Source organism: Corapipo altera, unplaced genomic scaffold (assembly GCF_003945725.1).
Source record: "Corapipo altera isolate COAL_440 unplaced genomic scaffold, ASM394572v1 268, whole genome shotgun sequence".
Lineage (NCBI taxonomy): Eukaryota > Metazoa > Chordata > Aves > Passeriformes > Pipridae > Corapipo > Corapipo altera.
Window position 1 is genome coordinate 4,451,889 of NW_020884901.1, and position 18,497 is coordinate 4,470,385.

An 18,497-nucleotide genomic window follows, 5' to 3' on the forward strand; every position below is an offset into this window, starting at 1 on the left:
TGGAACCTTACAGGTGCTTTGGAACTTGTTTGGATGCCAGAGATACAGAAGACAGGTTTTGCTGTTTTGTGCATCTTTAGAAATACAGTTCTTTTCAGCATTTTAATCTTGATTTAATCTCCTAATATGTTGATATATCTGACAGCAGGGGGTTCTGCAGTAATCTTCTTTGTTATGCCAAATCAGTGCCTTTTTTTTTTTTTTGGTTGTAGTTATATGCTGAATTTAATTTAATTCCATTAAGTACTATACAGCTGTATAGTTTCTTACAAAGTAATTACAAAAAACCAGCAGGCATTGATCAACACAGATTGTCCAAAGGAAATACTTTGACTAAAACTGAATGTTCCTTATGATATTCATTAACAGGAGAATAATTTCTATCCATACAATACAAAATACAAGGATCTTGGATGTTGCTTTTTCCACAGTGAATTATTGAAATGCATTAGAGAATCACAGACTGGTTTGGGTTGGAAGGGACCTTAAAGCTCATCTCATTCCACACCTTCCACTAGAGCAGGGTGCTCCAACCTGGCCTCGAACACTTCCAGGGATGGGGCAGCTTCTCTGGGTAGCAAATATCAGTTGTGATGCAAAACTTTACAATGGATTTTAACACGGAGGAAAACTCTGTTTTATTTATTCAGTTTTCAGCAACTCTTCTAACCAGCTACTATGGAAAGAGAGTGCATGTAACTGAGGTTTCATAATTTCTTTACAGTGTGTGGAGCTGCACTTACAGGTTGTGAGCCATTGTGGCCTGATGTGGACGGCTCAGTGCACGAGCCTGTTGTGGAGACATGAGCCAAAAGGGACCTGGGGCTGATGACTCCTGATACTTTGGTTTCATATTCCACAAATAATCCCCCAAATAGGATTGCTGTGATTGTGATGTGCAGCCCTGTGTGACTGAGCAAAGTGATTTGAAATCATTCCCATCTACTTTGGGGAAGATTAGTTGGAACACTCCATAGTTGGGAAGTGAAAAAGCTGAATCTTTTTGGAAACTCTGGGCCATGTACCAACCTGATCTGCATGTTCATTTTCCAGAACATGCACAGATCCAGAACAGACCCTTAGTGAGTTTAGTGTTACTGGGGATCTGCAGCTCTGTTGTAAAAGAACAAATTTGTGCTTCTTTGATGTATGTTTGCCTTAAAGGTAATGTTTGTGGGAAACTGCCATTAAAAGGTGGCAATTAATTAAAAGTTGTTCCACAGTCACTACTATTAGAAGATGCCCTTGCAGCATTTAGAGCAGAACATTAATATTGCACTGTAGGGAATCCCTGTACTTTCAGTAAAAAAGAAAGTTAAGGATGAAGATTTTAATGTGTAATTAAAGAGTGCAAATACTAGTTTAACTGCTTGTTTCTGTGTCAAATAAAAAAAAAAAAGAACACAAACTATGAGTGGCTGAACCAATTAAGACAGTGAAGAACAAGTTAGATAAGAGAGGAAATTTGTATGAACATAATAATGATATCAAAGCTTTTGCTAGAGCTGTGATTTTATAACACGATTGCTTTAACCCCTCCCCTCTTTTTTGTTTTTTTAGCTTTCCTATTTGGGGGATGGGGATTTGAGGCTGCTTTGCTGCTGCAGACAATCAGTCTGAAAGGAATAAATAAAAACTGCTGCTTGCCAAATTCAGAAATGCATTACAGCAAGTGTGTCCACCTGCATTGGTTGTATATTGCCTTGTCAGAGACGAAGAGCAGGAGGAGCAGAGCTGGAATAAGGTGGAGGGAGAAGGTCTTTATGTTTTGGTGGCTTAACCAGACCAGCATTATTGTATAATCCTATTGTATAAAGTGATGTGAATTTACTCTGAGTGTATTTATTAATGGCTTTATATCTTTACCTCTATGTGATTCCAAGTGACCTTTGGTTCTCTGAGAGGAGAACTAAACAGCTACACAGTGAGGGGGGATAAAAGTGATTTCAAATGTGAGCCACTGAGGAGGAGGAAGCTCTAGGTGTGTGTCACAGTGAAAAGATCTCAAAATGCAAGTCATACCTGGAAATAAAGGCAGTTAAAGTCCCCTGGAGTTTCAACAGTGACTCTACAAAGGGGAAACGTTTTCCAAGTGATGAAGTGCACGGTGGGGTCTGAGGGGACACCTAAATGCCCTTTCTAACTACAAAGGATACAGAGTAGAACTGCTTTGCTCTGCTTTCTTTACCTGATGTTAAAAATAGCTGTTATTACTTTTTAATTTCACTTTAGGGCATTCTCTGGGTATTCATGTGTTTACAAGGAACCCTATGGATGGGTTAAATGAAGAAAAGCTTGGGTAGCAAATTCCAGCTGATGACTTCGTAGTTTTCTCCCTCTAAATATAATCTTCATTTGTAATGATTTGAAGTATTTTGATGCACTTATTTTGCTAGTCCCGTTTTCCCAACTGCCAGTGGGAAAAATAAATGAAATAGCACCATTAGAAGTTTCACTGAATGAAGTGACTCGTTTTTCATCCCTTTATAGGTGCTGCTCTACTGTTATTTTCATTCCTGATGGTTTAATTTTTCAAGGCATTTTCTCTTTGCTGTGCAGGTTTTACCTACTAAAGAGTAACACCATCCTTTCCATTTCAGTGATGTTACTCAGCAGAATGTGTGTGTTACTTTGAAAACAAGTGTATTAATGGTGTGATGCACATTTCTGATGAGACATGGATGCATTCACCTCCTTATTTGTTTATTTACCTGACTTTTACCTTTGCATGGCTAACATAAGGAGTAAAATACTGGACAGGGAAGACCTTATTAACTTTGGCAGATTTAGTTTTGACTTTTTTCTGTGGCTGCTTGCAGTGTCTTTATTGTCTGTGAGTCATGGCCAGGGGAATCCTGTAGTAAGCCCTTCTAATTTTAGCAACCAAAAGCATCTCCATGCAGCAGTTTTTGCATTGAAATTGAATTTACTCTTTTGTGTTGCTGAAGATTGTTCTTACAAATTCCTTTTTGGAAAAGAAACTAAGAGTTTGGTACGGAGGTAAAGTAGTGAATCACTTATTTAACCTTTACTGAGCTTACCTGGAATGAAGTGAAATAAAGATTGCATTCTGTGTATGATCATTATGCTCCATTATTGCCTGTAATACTTTGATTCTATCCCTCACATTGATTGTGGGATAGCATTCAGCATTTTCATTCTGTATCATGTGTGTTTGAAAGCACTTAAAGATACAGAGATTCCAGAATAAGTTCTTGCAGAGCAAATTGCTGTTTCTTAGAGTTGTTTTATGCCTCAGTTTCCCCACGTGAACAGTGTGAGTTGTATCATCTGGAAACTGTGCAGGGGAGCTGAGAGTGACTTGAGTAATATTGGTACAAAGCCGGGATAAGAGAAGAGATAAGAGAAGGCCTTAACCATAAGGCAGATGTTTTCATCCAAGGGAAGAGTCTGGATTTTTGTCTTTTATTGTCAGTTGTTCAAAACCAGTGAATTTTTTACAAAACCCAAAGTCTGTGAGTGAGGTGTTGTGAGGAATGAATGACCAGATAATTCCTACTTACAAGGCCTAACAGGAAGCTCCCAGTATCCACTGGCAGGTTCCTTCTGATAAATGAGTGGTGATGGATTATCCTGTATCCTTGATGTGTTCTTGCCTTTAGATGTTCATTTCACTGATGGAAGACAAAGTGCCAACACATGAAATAATTACACACCAAACCTGGCTGGAACCTGTCAGTCTGTGTCGAGCTCCCTAAACTTCTGCAGTCTCTAAACTGTTGGGCTCTTTTGCTGATTGTTGTCAGTGTTTGGTGTTAAAATCAAATGTACTCTTGAAGTGGCAAAAAACACCCTACTGTTTTGATGCACTTTAAGTTAGAATTTAATATCTGTGTCCAAAATAGCACTATAAAACTGAGCTCCCCTGAAGCCAAAACCCAGGCTTTTCTACTTCCCTATTTTACATGCAGAACCTTCTTTCATTTTGGCTTTTGCATTTTGACAGTTGCTCAGCAGAGATGATGCTTTTGCTCATGACAAATATGTATGAGCCTTGTAGACAGGTCTGAAAAAGAGCCTTTTGTGAAGGACTGAAAGACAAATCGAACTTGGATCTAAATTTGGGGCTAATCAGCTACATGGCAGACTCACAGTCTGAAGAATCATAGTCATATCTAACAGTACTTTACCTTTACTGCAAATAATACCTAAGCTTAAACATTTATTGCTTTTTAACTTCTTGTTATGGTTCTATTTTACATTTGAGTTAAGAAGGTATAAGGCTCATTAGGTGGCTGTTGCTGAGGTGTTTTGTTAGCAAGTAACCTGTAAATTTGAAAGTTTAGGAAATAATTCCTGGTTGATAATCACTGGTTTGGTGTCTCAGTAACTGAGGTGTGACGTGTCCATGGAGCATAGTGATCAGACTCTGTAGTTGTAATTCTTCCAGCTGTTCTCCTGTGTGTTTGTTGCTCAGGTGCCACCAATCTCTCCCTGCTGCAGCTCTTTGTATTTCCCAGCCAAGTAGGTATTAATGGAAAAATGTGCTGTGGCAGTGGCTGCTCCAGCCTTTAATCCTCTTTGATTTCTAGTTGGAGAGTGAGTTGGAAGTTCCTGGGGAGGTCATTGAGTCCATCCTCCCATTCAGAGGTGATCTTTTGTCACAAGTCAGTCAGATGAGCTGTGACATTGCCCAGCTGAATCCTGAAACCTCCAGGGGTGGAAGGCTGCACTTGTAGCTGTCACCAAAGCAGTCCTAGAGGTCCAGTTAGTGCTTCTTGTTTATGCAGATCTACTGAAAACCCACTTCTTGTGAACCTTGGGAAGGAGGGTTTGAGGGAGGTGACTGATGGAAGGAGCAAGCAGATATTTTTGGAGAAACTGCAATAAGTGATAATGTAGATTAGAGTAGCCTGCTTAAAAAAACCACAATGAGAAGCAGATGAGTTAACTAAAAGGAGTGCTACAAGCAGGAGTGCTTGGCATTTAAAATAATAGTTGTATGATTTTTTTAAAAAATCTAAAATCTGACTTAAAGCAGTTTATTGAGTTGATACTTCCATGATCTTTTTCTACTGTGAAAGTTGCTCTTCATTTAGACAAAAGGTTCCTCCTTCAGCAACGTGATTTTACAGCCTAATAGATGATAAGCAAATCTAATGCCATCTAATCTTGGATATTCCTAAGGAAGTGAAATGGATTTCTTGACATGACAGAGCAATGGTGACTCTTGTATACCCCTTGTAAAATGAGCTTGTGGACAGAAAATGCCGGGTAGAACTATTTTAACGTGTGATTACGCTTTCAAAATGAAAATGTATTTTCGGTGCAAAGATAGCAGCTCTAACAGCACAGACAGAAAATCAATTATGATTTTTGCTAGTACAACTAAAATATTATCTGCTGCTACTAATTTCTTTCTGTTGTTCCACAATCGCTGTTTTCCCTCTGTTTTTTATTAAGTCATCGACAGGCAGAGAGATTCTGATATTGAAGCCTGAGTGTTGTAATATCCTTTCTCTCCTGCTCTGTACTTTTGCCTCTCTCTGCAGTGCCATGATTGAATCAGCTGCTTCTGTGCTGGTAAGTATTTAAGCTATTTAATTCTTTGTGTCTTAGGCACCATCCTCCACCAAAAAGCTCTTATGCAAGTGAGCCACTGTTTGTTTTTGCACTAATTGCTTTATTAAAGTGTCAGCATATACTAGATCTTAAAGGTCTGTGTTTTGCATATCTCTCAAATAACCTCTGCTGAAATTCTTGGCACATCTTAAAATACTGGTGTGAAGCAGGTATGTAGAGAACCTGGGTGTTGGATGGTCCTTCATTTTCAGGTTGTTTCAAATATTTCCTTATCTCTTAACCTGCTCTGGTTGGTTGTTTCAGAGAATTTCAATAAAGAGGTTTTTTCCTTTCACATAAGATCTGTCCATAGTTGACCCTTTTTGCTTTCAAATCCTAAATATTCATTTCCACATTTCCATATTCATTTCAAATCCTGAATGTTCATTTCCACCTCCTCAGTGTGAAGGAGAAGATACACTGAGAAAAGTCCAGCTATGGGTGAGCACAGAGCCTCTCCTGGCATGTCAGTGATGCTGCCCTGTGATGCTGGGAAATGTTTGTACCCCCATGCATTTTAAGCTCATGCTTTAGGAGTTTGGGGGTTTTTTAAAGCCTTTGAAAAGAGCAAAATGAGCCCTTTGTTTTGTTTGCCCATATACTGTCTTTTACTATTGCTGACTTCTCACTGGGTGCAGCTGATTCAGTCTATAAGGGGATGGGGTGCAGGACACCAGTCAAAGCAGTAAAGCTTTCAGTGGTGGATGTAACTTCAACTACATTTGTTTTGTTCTCAGTTGAGCTTTCTTTTTCAGCTTTCCCATCTTCATGCTTCTTTTTCAGAGATATTGTGCAATGTTTGTCCGATGTCTTTTGCCAAATAGTTGCACAATGCAATCAATAGCAAATATTTTGTCTCCTTTTTAAAAATGCCTCTGAAGTGCTCTTAAGAATGGATCTGACACTGGATGAATGCAAGTGTGGTTTGTGTTTGTGTTTTGAATCTACAGGAAACTTGATGACTGCAATTTTAGGCAAAAAGCAAAAATAATAAGTGGTGAAAGCAAAATCAAATACAGAAAGGCACATCAGTGTCAGTGCTGTGAGTAGTGAATGCAAAGTGAGTGTGGTAGGAGAGCTCCCTTAAAACATCTGCAAATCCACTGATGTTTGGAAGCATGACTGCAGGACAGTCTTTTGAGGCAATAGGTACCATTTAGTAATATTTTATCTGTTTCTTTAGAGCATCAGTTTCAACTGGTTGACTCAGAGGAGCTGTGTGGGAGCTAATTAATCATATAATTTGCTGTCATGTTACTGGGTGAACCTGTATCCTGGTAGCAGCATGAATTTGAGATAATGGTTTCCTAACGATTGAAACAGCTCTAATAGCCCTGGCCCTCATGGTTGACTTCAACTTTCCTCTGGTGGCTTTTAGAAAGATCTTTGATATAATTTTACTCTTAATGAATGTTCTGTCTGCTAGTGCAGATAGTTTGCAGCTCTGTGTATTAATATAGCTGAGTCCCATTCTCTACTTTATCCAGTATGTTTTTAATTAAAACACTATAGTACAATATTACATTGATATATGTTGTACATGTGTTTGGTATCAAACTATTCTGCAGCTTTTACTCTTGATGAAGCGAATTTGGGATGTTTTGTTGGTTTTTTTCTCTTTCATTTGGTATGGTTGGGGTGTTTTGATGGATCAGAACTTTTCCTAGGAAAAGATAGAGCTCTGTATGGGTGGAATACTTCAGCAGATTTGCCTTGAGAGTTTTAAATCAAAAAATTACTGAATCTTTTTCACAAGAAACCTGGACAGTGTAACTGGATAATGTAAAGAGCCCTCTCAAGACAAGGAAAAATACAAACAGTGAGTTTAAAACAGACCACAGAAGTAACCTTGCCTTAAAATAGACTATCATTTATCTCCATATTTAATATTTTGTGTGTGTGCAGGGAATGTCTTCAGCGAGTGTAAAAATCTAATTAAATCTTTTCACGGTAGTGGTTCAGGGCTGACCCCCTCTTATTGGAGCATCTTTTTGGAATAATAAACCACTCCCTGCTGCGAGCCACTGGCATTGACAGACGGGCCAGACACCCCGGCTGCAGATCAGAAAAGGTTCATCAGGCTGATGTTGTCTGCAGGGGCTGCAAGAAATCTTTTATTTGCCTGTCTGTAGCAGCACCTCTGAGATGTCATTTGGCAGAGTCCGAGTTCTGGCTGGTGACCAAGTACAGTCCCAGGTACAGGTGGATTATTTCATGCCACTCAAGACTGTCCTTTTCTTTTCCTTTCTCCTTTTTTTTTTTTTAAAATCTGTACCTCTTTGCTGTTAGAAATTATCTGACAGTTTGAGATTTCTTTACTTTGAATAATCACCTTGAAGGAATTTGCTGTTTACAAGTTTTGAACTCGATATTCATGAAGTGGATGCTCAGAATTAGGGAAACATAACTAGGAACCAAGCTAGGCAGTGCTAATAATCATGTTTGTATTTACCTAAGGAGATCTTCATTCCTTGGGTTTCACTTAGGCACTTTTCTCAGTTAGTATACTTAAACAGAATTGTATTATTTTTTAATAGGTTGAACATTTCTCCCTGATAGCAGCAGACAGGATGGTTTTAAAGGGGTTATTCTGCTTTAGATATATTTGTCATGAATGTTAGTTGATGTTTTATTTTTTAGGGTACCTCTGCAGGTAATGTAAAACAACTACATTTCTGAACTTCTGTATTTGCTTGCAGTGGTACTTGGCTTTAGTCCAGGCCTCCACCCCAGGAAAGGTTTTAAACTCTGCTCTGCCTGTTCAGGGCAGGGGTGGAACACAGGGAGCACAGAGGCTCCAGCATTTAGAAAGCCACAGTGAACATAAAGCCTGTCTGATCTCCATGGTGGCTGCACAGTGATCCTTGTGAGAGGGGAGATAACAAATGAGAGGGAAAATGGCCAAAACAGTGGGAAAGTGGCCAAAAAGGTGCAGTGAATTCCTGCAGTCGCTTTGCCGTGGTATGTTCAGCAAGCCCAGGAGTAACTGCCATGAGAAACCCTTTCCTTTAACCAACTCTTATTTAAAAGGGTTTTTTTCAGAGAATTTCCTCAAGGGAATTCGCCCTCCTCCCCCACGTTGACTTTCAGCGGAAGCCACGCAATTAATTTCCATAAGCCCTATAAAAACTCCCAACCTAAGGAACAGCTTGTCATGTTGGAGGAAGGAGTGATGAAAATGTATTTTTTAGAAAATAATGTTTTGAAGGGCTTCTCTCTCCTAACTGATTGTGTTGCAAGTCTTGAGTTTATAAATGCCTAATTGTACTTGTTATCTCCAGTTTTTGTACTGGAGTGTGAAGATGACCTTGAAGGAGTCTTTTGATAAACCTCTGAGTTTTAAGATAGATTTTTATCTCTGTAGTATCACAGGCAGATCGAAATACTTGGTCAGAGCATAATTGTGAAGAGCTAGAAATCAGGACTAATTATGAAATTCCCTCAAGGAAAACTTCAAGTAGGTGATCAGAAAAGTGGAAATGTGTATTTGGTAAAAGGTGGTGTAATAAATTGCACTGGGCTGTGCAAGTGATCATTTGTATCTCATCTTTTCTACTTTTTTCTTCACCTTTACTTTCCTCTTAATTAGAGAATAACAAATCAATCTTAAGGGTCCTTAAAGGCTGATGTCAAGTATCCTAAGTACCCTTAGAACTAGTGCTATTAAGACTTGCCTGTTTTTAGCACAATTTATAATTTTGACAAAGCACTAGATCTTGAAGTGGATGCTCTTTTTGAGTGGCTGTTTGAAGTCTATTGATGAGGTCTAAAATTTGAGTCTTTACTTCCTAATTGTGTGTATTTCAGTCCTGTGTATGAAATAATCTGCTCTGCTCTCCTGTTTTGACATGTTAGCTGTTCTCCAGGGGGTTATATCCTTAATCCTTCCTTCCTCCCTCCCATCCTCTGGAATTTGTGATGCCTTCACAAAGTTCTGGGACTTGCTGTACCTAACAGAAATGATCACTAAGATCTCTTCCTTCCAGCAGTGCCTGTCATATGGTCAAACACAGTGTAAAGAAAGGTCTAACTGGGCACAACATTCTCTATTTCCTATTCATCGATCTCTGCACCCAAAGGTAAAATCTTGCTGCTTTTCATAGGTATAGAATAAATAATAGGTATCATGCATCATCTGTTGCTGTTCATGAAAGGAGGTGAGTACTGTAATTTCTGCTGTATTAAGGGAGAAATAAAGTACAGAGAAAGTAAGTGAGAAGGCTTTGCTATTGCAGTAATTCTTCAGCTGAAAATAACATTATAAAATACTGAATTTTGGCTTGAGGAGGCTGAACTTGGGACTGACAGTGTGGAGTAATGCGCAGTGTCAGGATCCCATCAGGTGGTCTGTCCACACAGTGGGACCTTTCCCAGATGGCAGAGCCCCATTCACTTTGTTTGGGAATCTGGCTGGGCTTGTGGGCTAAAAACTATCCTAGCCCATCAGATTTTCTAGAAGCAGGACTGAACTTGATGCCTTATTCTGAGACATTTGTAATCAGCAATTCACAGCTTAATCCCCTCTGCCTCACTCAGGACTCACTGGGAGTGGTTTTACCTCCCAGGAGAGGTGGTTTTATCTCACAGTGAAGACCCAGCAACCTCAGGTGACCTGGTAGTGCAGAGGGTGGGCATTACCCAGCTCAGAAACACTGGGGGGGACAGCTCCTGAGGAATTTTGGCACGGCTCTGCTACCTGGAAACATGTATTTGCTGTGTGGAAACATGTTATGTGCATGTGCAATTTTAGGCTGAGGAGTGGGGCACAAATTGCTCAACAAGTCAGGAGTAATTCAAGAACCATCTTGTAGATAAACACTGATGTAATAACTGATTCTTATCCAAGCCCCTGAAAGTGACTGTTGTTAGCATTTATTGTTGGGCTGTGGAGCAACATCTAGTTTGGTGAAGAAGTGGAAATATAAACAGTACATATGTGCTGTGAAGCATTGGTTCTGAAATTATTTTACCACTGATGCTGCATGGTTAAGGGAGGGCTGTTTTTCCTCTCAAGGTGTGTATAAAGGGGTTAATGTTTTCCATAAAGCACGGACTAGTGCGGGCTCAGGCAGGATCCTGGTGATGACTGTAAAGTAGATTCATGCTTGTTTTGTTAACCAGTTTTCACACATTCTAATATCCATATTCCTCTCATGATTACTGCTGTGAATTAAAGGCACTTTGAAGAGCATTCCACATAAGTACAAAGAAAATTCAATACTGTAACAGAATAGCTCTGGGAATTGGGCTGCAAGGCCTCTATTTGTAACTTGGTTTTCCTTATTAAAGTTACGCTTTTCAGGGTGGTTCACTGGAATTCAGTGTTGTGAGCAGCTGTCTTTTTGCTGTGTCTCAAGAAACAAAGTATGCACTGACAACATGTGTTTTCAGAGTGTGTTACAGAGGTGTTCATATATAATGTAAGTGTGCAGGTGTCCAGAGACTGTTTGACTCAGCAGCAGGTTTGCATTCCATGAGCATTCAGCGGGAGAGCCTGTGTGTGTTTGTGCCCTCACTGTCAGCTCATACCTTTGAGGATGTTCCCTGCAGGTTTATGTCTCTTAGCAGTGGACTCACGGTAGCACTGAAGAATTCAGAATTGTGTTTGCTGTACAAACAATGCAGTTTAAGTAACACCTTTTACCATAAACCAATATTTTACTGTTGTCACAGAAGGACCCCGGTGTACCGTAGTCCTGGCCCGTGACGCGCGGTCCCAGCAGGAATTGTGGCAGCACACGGGGAGTTGAGTCATGGAACTGGTTTAGATTTAACCTAGTACTTTCTTTTTTTTCAAACCAACTCAGTTGTGAGCTCCAGCTCCTCCAGCACAGCGCAGCTGAGGGGGCTGAACACTGCTGTGTGCGGGAGGGGATGTGTCAGTGCCTTATGGCACTGGTGGTGCTGAAGGCTGAAAATTGTTGAATCACAACCTCAGGTTTCTAAATGTCTTTGTAAATCCAGCCCTTAAACACCCTGCCTTGGCTTCTAGAGAACTGTCCAAACGATTTCACATGCATCCTTTAAGTGCTGTACCAGGTTTGGCCTTTTGTGAGTGAGAAGTGCAGATGGTAAGTGTTTGATACAGCTCTGTGTGCATATGCTTTTGCAGCAGACCACCCTGTGTTTATATGTAAACACTGCTAGGCTATTTAGGCACAGAACTTAATCTTTTGCATCCACTCAATAATAAAACAAAACTCCTCTATGACCAAAATAACATCCATAGCAAAGTTGAAAGCAAGTGAATTTGTAGGAATCAGTGGAAGTGTGCCTTCTCTCAGGGATGGAGCTGGATCTTTCAGTGCTTTCAAATGTGTGTTGTCTTGCTTTCCCTCTTCAGGGCAGAGTGAAGTTGGGCATGAATCTTGGCAAATTAGTTCCCTATAGTCCACACATTCTGACTTACTTCTTTCCACACATCTGGATTCATATTAACCAAGACATTGGTTAAACTTCCTCCCGCTCATTCTGTGTTTTAGCCCCAAGACTGAAGAACTGTGTACAGCTCTAGAGGCTCAGATTTACTCCTTCTGCCCTCAGTTTACCTCATGGTAGTTAGAAGTCAGTTATTTGAAAGAGAGAACGTTTTTCCTTTTTAATGTGTCATGAATAAAGATTTTACAGTGGCAACAGAGGCACTGAAGGAGTAGCAGAGACTGAGTTAATGTGCAGATGAGAAGGGAAGAGAAGAAACAGACTCCTGGCTGGAGCCTTCCACCAAGAGAAACTTGAAAACTGGGTGAGAAGAGAGAGAAAACTGCTGAAGCAGTTTGTTCAGAAAGGACAAGAGGACGGTGTTAACAACTGTAAGAGAAAACAGCCTGGCAAGGAAACATAGCTGGAGGAGAAGTTGCTCAAAACAAGCAAGTTTAGTACTGGAGCTGGGAAAAATGAGCATTTTTAGAGAGGTTGTACAGAACTAAAAAGCAAGAGGCTGAATTAACAATACTAAAAAGAAAAAACAAAAAAAGAACTAACAAAACCTGTGGAATTTGTGGAACAAGGCAGAGACTTCCAGGATGGTTGTACAGATGTCAGGGATTGTGCCAGCTGTCTGATTTAGTCTTGAGGCTTGAAGTCTCTCTCGCAGCGTGAGCGGTGTTGAATTTCTTTTCACACTCTTCATTGCCTATCCAAGCAGGAAGTGTCATCTCACCAAAGCTGGCAGAGGTCACTGTTTTAATAACTGTTGCTAATTGATGCTTCTGAAAAGCCTTCTATCAACTTGAATTTGCTACCTGCAGAGACTTGCCTAGCAGGTAGCTGAATCAAATTAAAACTTTAATTCTGTGATGAATAAATCACACTAGAACTGTGATTACCTTGTATGTGTTAAAATATACTATTTCTCTAATCAGGTTGCCTGAAACCTGAGTCTCTTTATAAAATCTATAATATTTTAAATCCTGCCACTGCTAAGAGCTTTAAGTTCTATGTATATTGAGTTTTGGTTCTGCATAAAAAAAAATTGCTGTTCCGTAGGTCTTGGAACGAGTGCAGGCAGGCTCTGTGTCCTGATGCCTTCAGCAGCCCATGCTTCTGAAATATCACACATGTGAAAAGAAATTATTAGCTGGGTTGAAAATAGTAACTGTGAAAGCCAAAAAAAAAATTATAAAAATCTGGGAGAAAGTAAATACTGTGCTAGTAAGTGAGAGAGTGTTGCTCTCCAGAATATCATGAATCCTGATTCAGCAAAATTGTAGAGTTTCTTTTCATCTCAAATGTGGTGTTTTCCACTGAGTGTAGAGGAAAGTTTACCCTCTTTCATGTTACAAATGTATATTTTTCTCCCCTCTCTCTATTTCTCCATCTTGCCAAGATCATTTAGCAAAATTTTCTTTCTTCCAAAAGACCTCCTTGGAAAATGATTATTAATACCTGTATTTCTAATCTTGAAATTGTTGTGTGGAGTGGATAAAGTGAACAGCATGCAAGTGGAACACTGTGGGATAAATGCCATTTAAGTCTTGTCTAAGGTGTTAAACATCACACTAACACTGGATTGCTGGATCTAATCCAGTAAAAATTAAAAAAAAAAGAATAAAAGAGGTCACATTAGAGAGCGAAGCCATCTGTCCAGTATGGAACTGAAAGGCATTTATAATTAATTACTTTTCTATATTGCTGTCTTTTAGGGGGGCCTTTATGTGAATCAAAGTGATGTTACAAGACCATTTATCTACAGAAATGGTTCCTGAATTATTTCTATGTTGTCAACCTGATGTTTTAGCACTGAAACTTCTCAGTGAGTGTTTTGCATAGATAATTAGGCCGTTCTAAACAATATTTTCTAACTGGCTTCAAAGGTATCTTCTGTCTGTTCCAGGCATTGTTCCTCTAATAGAGACCAGAGGATTTGTGGATGCACTTCTTGGAAAAATGGCAGAGATATTTTACTTTATTACAATATTACTTTATTGCTTTAGTACTTGGTAAGATTTAATGATAGGGAGACTTGTTGGTCAAATCCATTGTTCTTTTATGACTAGGATGGACATGGATGTGGATTAGGAGTTGCACATGGATCTGGATTGGGATGCAGGCATTGATGAAGTTACTGGAAGCTTTTTTGAATTGAATGGAACCAACTTTGGGTGTTACAACAAAAAGGTGTTAATGTGTTGCCTTTTGAGACGTAGAAGAGTAAATAATATGAAATTCTGTCTATAAAGAGTTTAAATACTGTGCTGTAACATGGGAATTACTGGGTATGATCTTTTGCAGTCTGGCTTCAGATCTTTTTGAACATTCTTTGCATCACAGAGGATCGATGGGGAGGGAGTGTGTCTAGACACTGTTTAACCCTTTGTAGGTGGAACAATGCCTGTTCTAGGACATAAAATTTCAGCTTGTGGTTAATTCTGAGAATTCTATTAATTTCTTTTTCTTAAGATGAAAATAGGCCAAATGCTTGAGCAAATCTGTTTCCATTTGCTTTTCCCTGCTTTGAGTTATTCCTTCTGGGTTTGTAAATGTTCCTTCCAACCAGCATCTTTTGTATGTAGGAGAGAGCTGAGATGTGGGAAGGACGTCAGAACTTTGCTCATTGGCAAAGTAAAATTAGACTTTTCTCCATCCTCAAGTGCTTCACTTCTCTGAAACTGGGCAAGAGGTTCTGGAACATAAATAGGAACCATCATATTTTTGAGCTAAAACTGGACAGAGATGTGTAAGTTGTGACTCTGCTTATTTTGGCACTAAATCAGTGTGTTTCAGTTCTGCAAAATAAGTTCCAGACAGCAGCTGGACCCTTTTCCCAGACAGCCTCAGGAGTGCACTTTATCTTGTCTTTATCATGTGTTCCTCGGTTTTCTCTGAAGTCATCACCAGTTACACTTTTACATTACTTTGCTGCTTCTGATTTATCCTATCCATCCCTTTGCAAGATGTTTTACCAGATGTCCTCTCTGAAGGGCAAATCTATGGAAGAATTTTGCCTTAGATTAGGTTGTTTGTCATTTTGTATTTGAGGCCACCATGTAGTCAGGCTAATTTAGTAATTATATATGCATCTTTGAAGAATCTTTCTGTTCTGATGAGCGCTCAGGAAAGCCTGATGTCTACTTGAAAAAAGGCAAAACAATGCTACTTGTATCATGCTCTTTTATCCTGTTGGTCTTGGGTTTTCTCTGACATCCCACTGACTGAGAAGTAAAGGCAAATGTTCCCAGTGTGGATGGTCCTGATAGAGTTACCGAAGTAAAGTGTTGTATTTCCTGAAGCATCTGGGTTTAATTTTCTTTTTTGTCAGCTGATCTGTGAAAAGTGGTACAAAATTAACAGGCTTCTAAGCCCAGAAAGTCATATTAAGTCACCTGTAAGTGGTTTCAGAAGCTGGTTAATACAAATGAGAAGATTTCTGGTTTGCTGTATGTGTGATTTCATTTAAAAGGAAGACTTCACAGCTCTGTGAATTCCCTGCTCTGCCTTATACTGCTCAGGTAGTACAAGGTGACAGTTGGGTTTGGGTCAGGTTTTAAGCCTCATGATCAAGACAAGTTTTACATTTTAAAAATAATCCTATCTAAGAAAGACTTCCAAGAATTGAATACCTCCACCCAGCCTGGATCCCATTTTCAAAGGATGAATGTACATGTCTGCTGGGATTTTCAGAAGGACATTAAGCAGATTAAATGCCCAAGTCCAATTGTTGTTCACATGATTTAAAATTACTTGAATTTTCCTTCCTTAATGCATTGTATCAGTGTCTTATTTTGTTTATCTTTAACTTCTTATTGCCCAAAGCTTGGAAAAACTTTGGAAAACTTCAGCTGTGCAATAATCTGCATCATGGTGTGCAAGGCTGTGCTGATGGAGAACCACAGACCCTCTCCTTGCCTGTACCACAGCCAGTCATCTCTGTCCTCCCCACAAGCAAGAGATTAATTTATTTGTGGAGCCTGGAGTAATTGCATTTACAAAACAACATAAACTCTCATGCTTTATAAAATAAGTCTGGGGTTCAGTAACATTTAAAATCCGTTGGGTGTGAGCTGTTGATGTGTAGCTTGCTCATCCTGGAGCAGTGTCTTATGTGCCTCCTCTTTCCCAGTGCTGAGGAAGTTCTTGGCTTCTGGATGTCTTGGCTTTGCTTATCAGCAGCAAGTGTTAATGAGTCACTGCAGTGAATGGAGGAACTTTCTTGTGCACACCTTGGATTAAGGATTTTATGCAAAATTGTCCTAACTCATTTCATTCTTTAGTTACTTTTAAAAGTGAGCTGACTTAACCAGCTGTGGAAGTGTAGCTTTCCTGATTGGATTTTATTTTTTTCTGATTATTTTAGTCCTTTGCTTTGTAAAGCAACAATTGGAGCATCGAGGTTTTTAACACTAACATTGGAACTGAATTACATTGAAGAGCAGGAATTCAACATTTTTTGCCTTTATTTAAGCAGATTAAAGGGAAATAATTAGATGTTTTAGTTTTACTGTTAATCTAACTCAGACAACCAATTTTTCCAAAGTTGTCTTTTTTTTCCCCTAGAGCACAAATGTGGGTTAGCATGAAAACAGTTTTATTGATGAATTCATTCATGGATCTGATCAAGCTGCAGAGTTTGTAGATGCATGTTGAGCAACCTGCTCTAGTGGAAGGTGTCCCTGCCTATGGCAGGGGGTTGGAACGAGATGGGCTTTAAGGTCCTTTCCAAACCAAACCATTCTGTGTTTCTGTGATAACAAGGCAGGTGCTCCTCCCTTCTGCTGGGTACTTCAGGAGAACCAAAAATAGTACCAGAGTGCACAAGCTGTCCTGTAAACTCCACTAAAGGAAATATTTGGATTTTAAGGAGCCCAGAGGAATGGCTGAAGGGTGTGAGACTTGCCCATGGGATGGGGTGATGTGCCCTGGGAAACAAGGTCTCTTTAAGGCTGTTTCCAGTGGTGATGGATGTCAGCTCTTAATTTGATCCCAGGGAACAAGACAACTGCGTGCTGGCTCCCCTTGGCCTGCAGAAGCAGAGGGGTTATACCCAGCAGGAAGAATGTTATTTTACCTTTGTGTTTGATCACTCCAGAGAAACTGCTCCAATGTACTTGGCAATTTCAGAGTCACCAGTGCATGAAATAAATTGGAAAGATTCAGGAAAAAAAGCACCCCGAAGAATAGTCTGAAGACTTTGATAACACCTCTATCAGTTTAGTTTATCAAAGAGAGAGTAAGGACGTGACAGCCTCTGAATTCCTATGATGGAAGAGTAATTTTGATCATGTGTCCTTCGACCCCCCCGAGGAGAAGATATAGGAATACAATGGCAGGAATTTGAGACTGACAGATTTGGACTAAAAATTGCCTGGTTTTAAGGGCAGAGTCATTAATTATCAAAACAACTTGCTCAGGGCTTTGTTTTGTTTCCTCTTATCAATGACTCCTTGAATTATACTTGCATGTGTTTTTGAAGAATATACAGAATTAATTCAGCAAAGTCCCATGAACGTTGTTAAAAAGGAGTAATAATCCCCATATATAATAGTCTGTGAGAAGGAGCCTGTGTGTTAATGCTGCTGTTTTGGTTTGGTTGGTAGATACGTTGATGATGTGATCAATCGGATTGATAGGATGTTCCCTGAAATGTCCATCCAGCTATCCCGGCCAAATGGAACCTCTGCAATGCTTCTGGTAAGTTGGCTCATTTAATCCTTTGAGTTGAATTTCATAACAGGTTGAATCACTGTCCCTAAGATGCAGGTTATTAAAGATAATTCCTTTTTTTTTTTTTTTTTAAGAAACATGTAATTTATTTGTCACAGCAGTGTAGCATCTTTCTTGCTCTTAGGCAAATGAGTGATAAAAAGAATTGCCCCTTTCAATGAAAGATCTGTTGCTTTTTTTATTGTCAAATGTGGTTGTAGAAATATGAGCACAAACTCAGATATTCACTGTGGTTTTCAGCAGACTTGGCAATGAGTGAGTCTTAATCATGATAATTAAGAAGGAAGAGAGTGTTGTGAGGAAGAAAAGAAGAAGGAAACCAATATGATTTAAATTTGTTCACATTATTCTTGGGTCGGTGAGTTTCTGTTTTGTGATGAAGTTAAGAATTTACCTTTGAAGTAAATGAGCAGTAAAGGCTGGTTTAGAGATAAACAAGTCCAATACATTCAACTTATTTCTGCCTGGCCAGGCAGGATTTCATTCCAGAGGAACCCATTGTTCACATCCATTTCCACGGGCAGCTGTTGTGCTTATACAAGAGAAGTCTTTAAAGCTCTTACTCCAAGGCAGCAATGTGGAAGTGGAGTCCATAGTGTGGCAGGTGGATGTTGATTTTTCTCCAAGCAGGGTGAAAGGCAGAAGTCACATCTTTTGCCAAATTTTAAATAAAACTAGAAAATACACTGTACACACAGATGAAGAACCGAGGCCAGTTCGGTCTTTTCCATTTCAAATTTCTCATGGCACTTTCT

At 39.5% G+C, this 18,497-nt stretch overlaps 1 protein-coding gene across 1 annotated transcript in view; it reads left to right on the forward strand.

Moving 5' to 3' along the window:
- The window catches only part of MED27 (mediator complex subunit 27), an 84,324-nt gene that overhangs the window by 40,783 nt on the left and 25,044 nt on the right, over positions 1 to 18,497 (forward strand). The window contains exon 4 of the mRNA XM_027650190.1: positions 17,616 to 17,709. Within this exon, the coding sequence (XP_027505991.1) occupies positions 17,616 to 17,709 (94 nt within the window). The remainder of the gene's footprint in view (positions 1 to 17,615; positions 17,710 to 18,497) is intronic.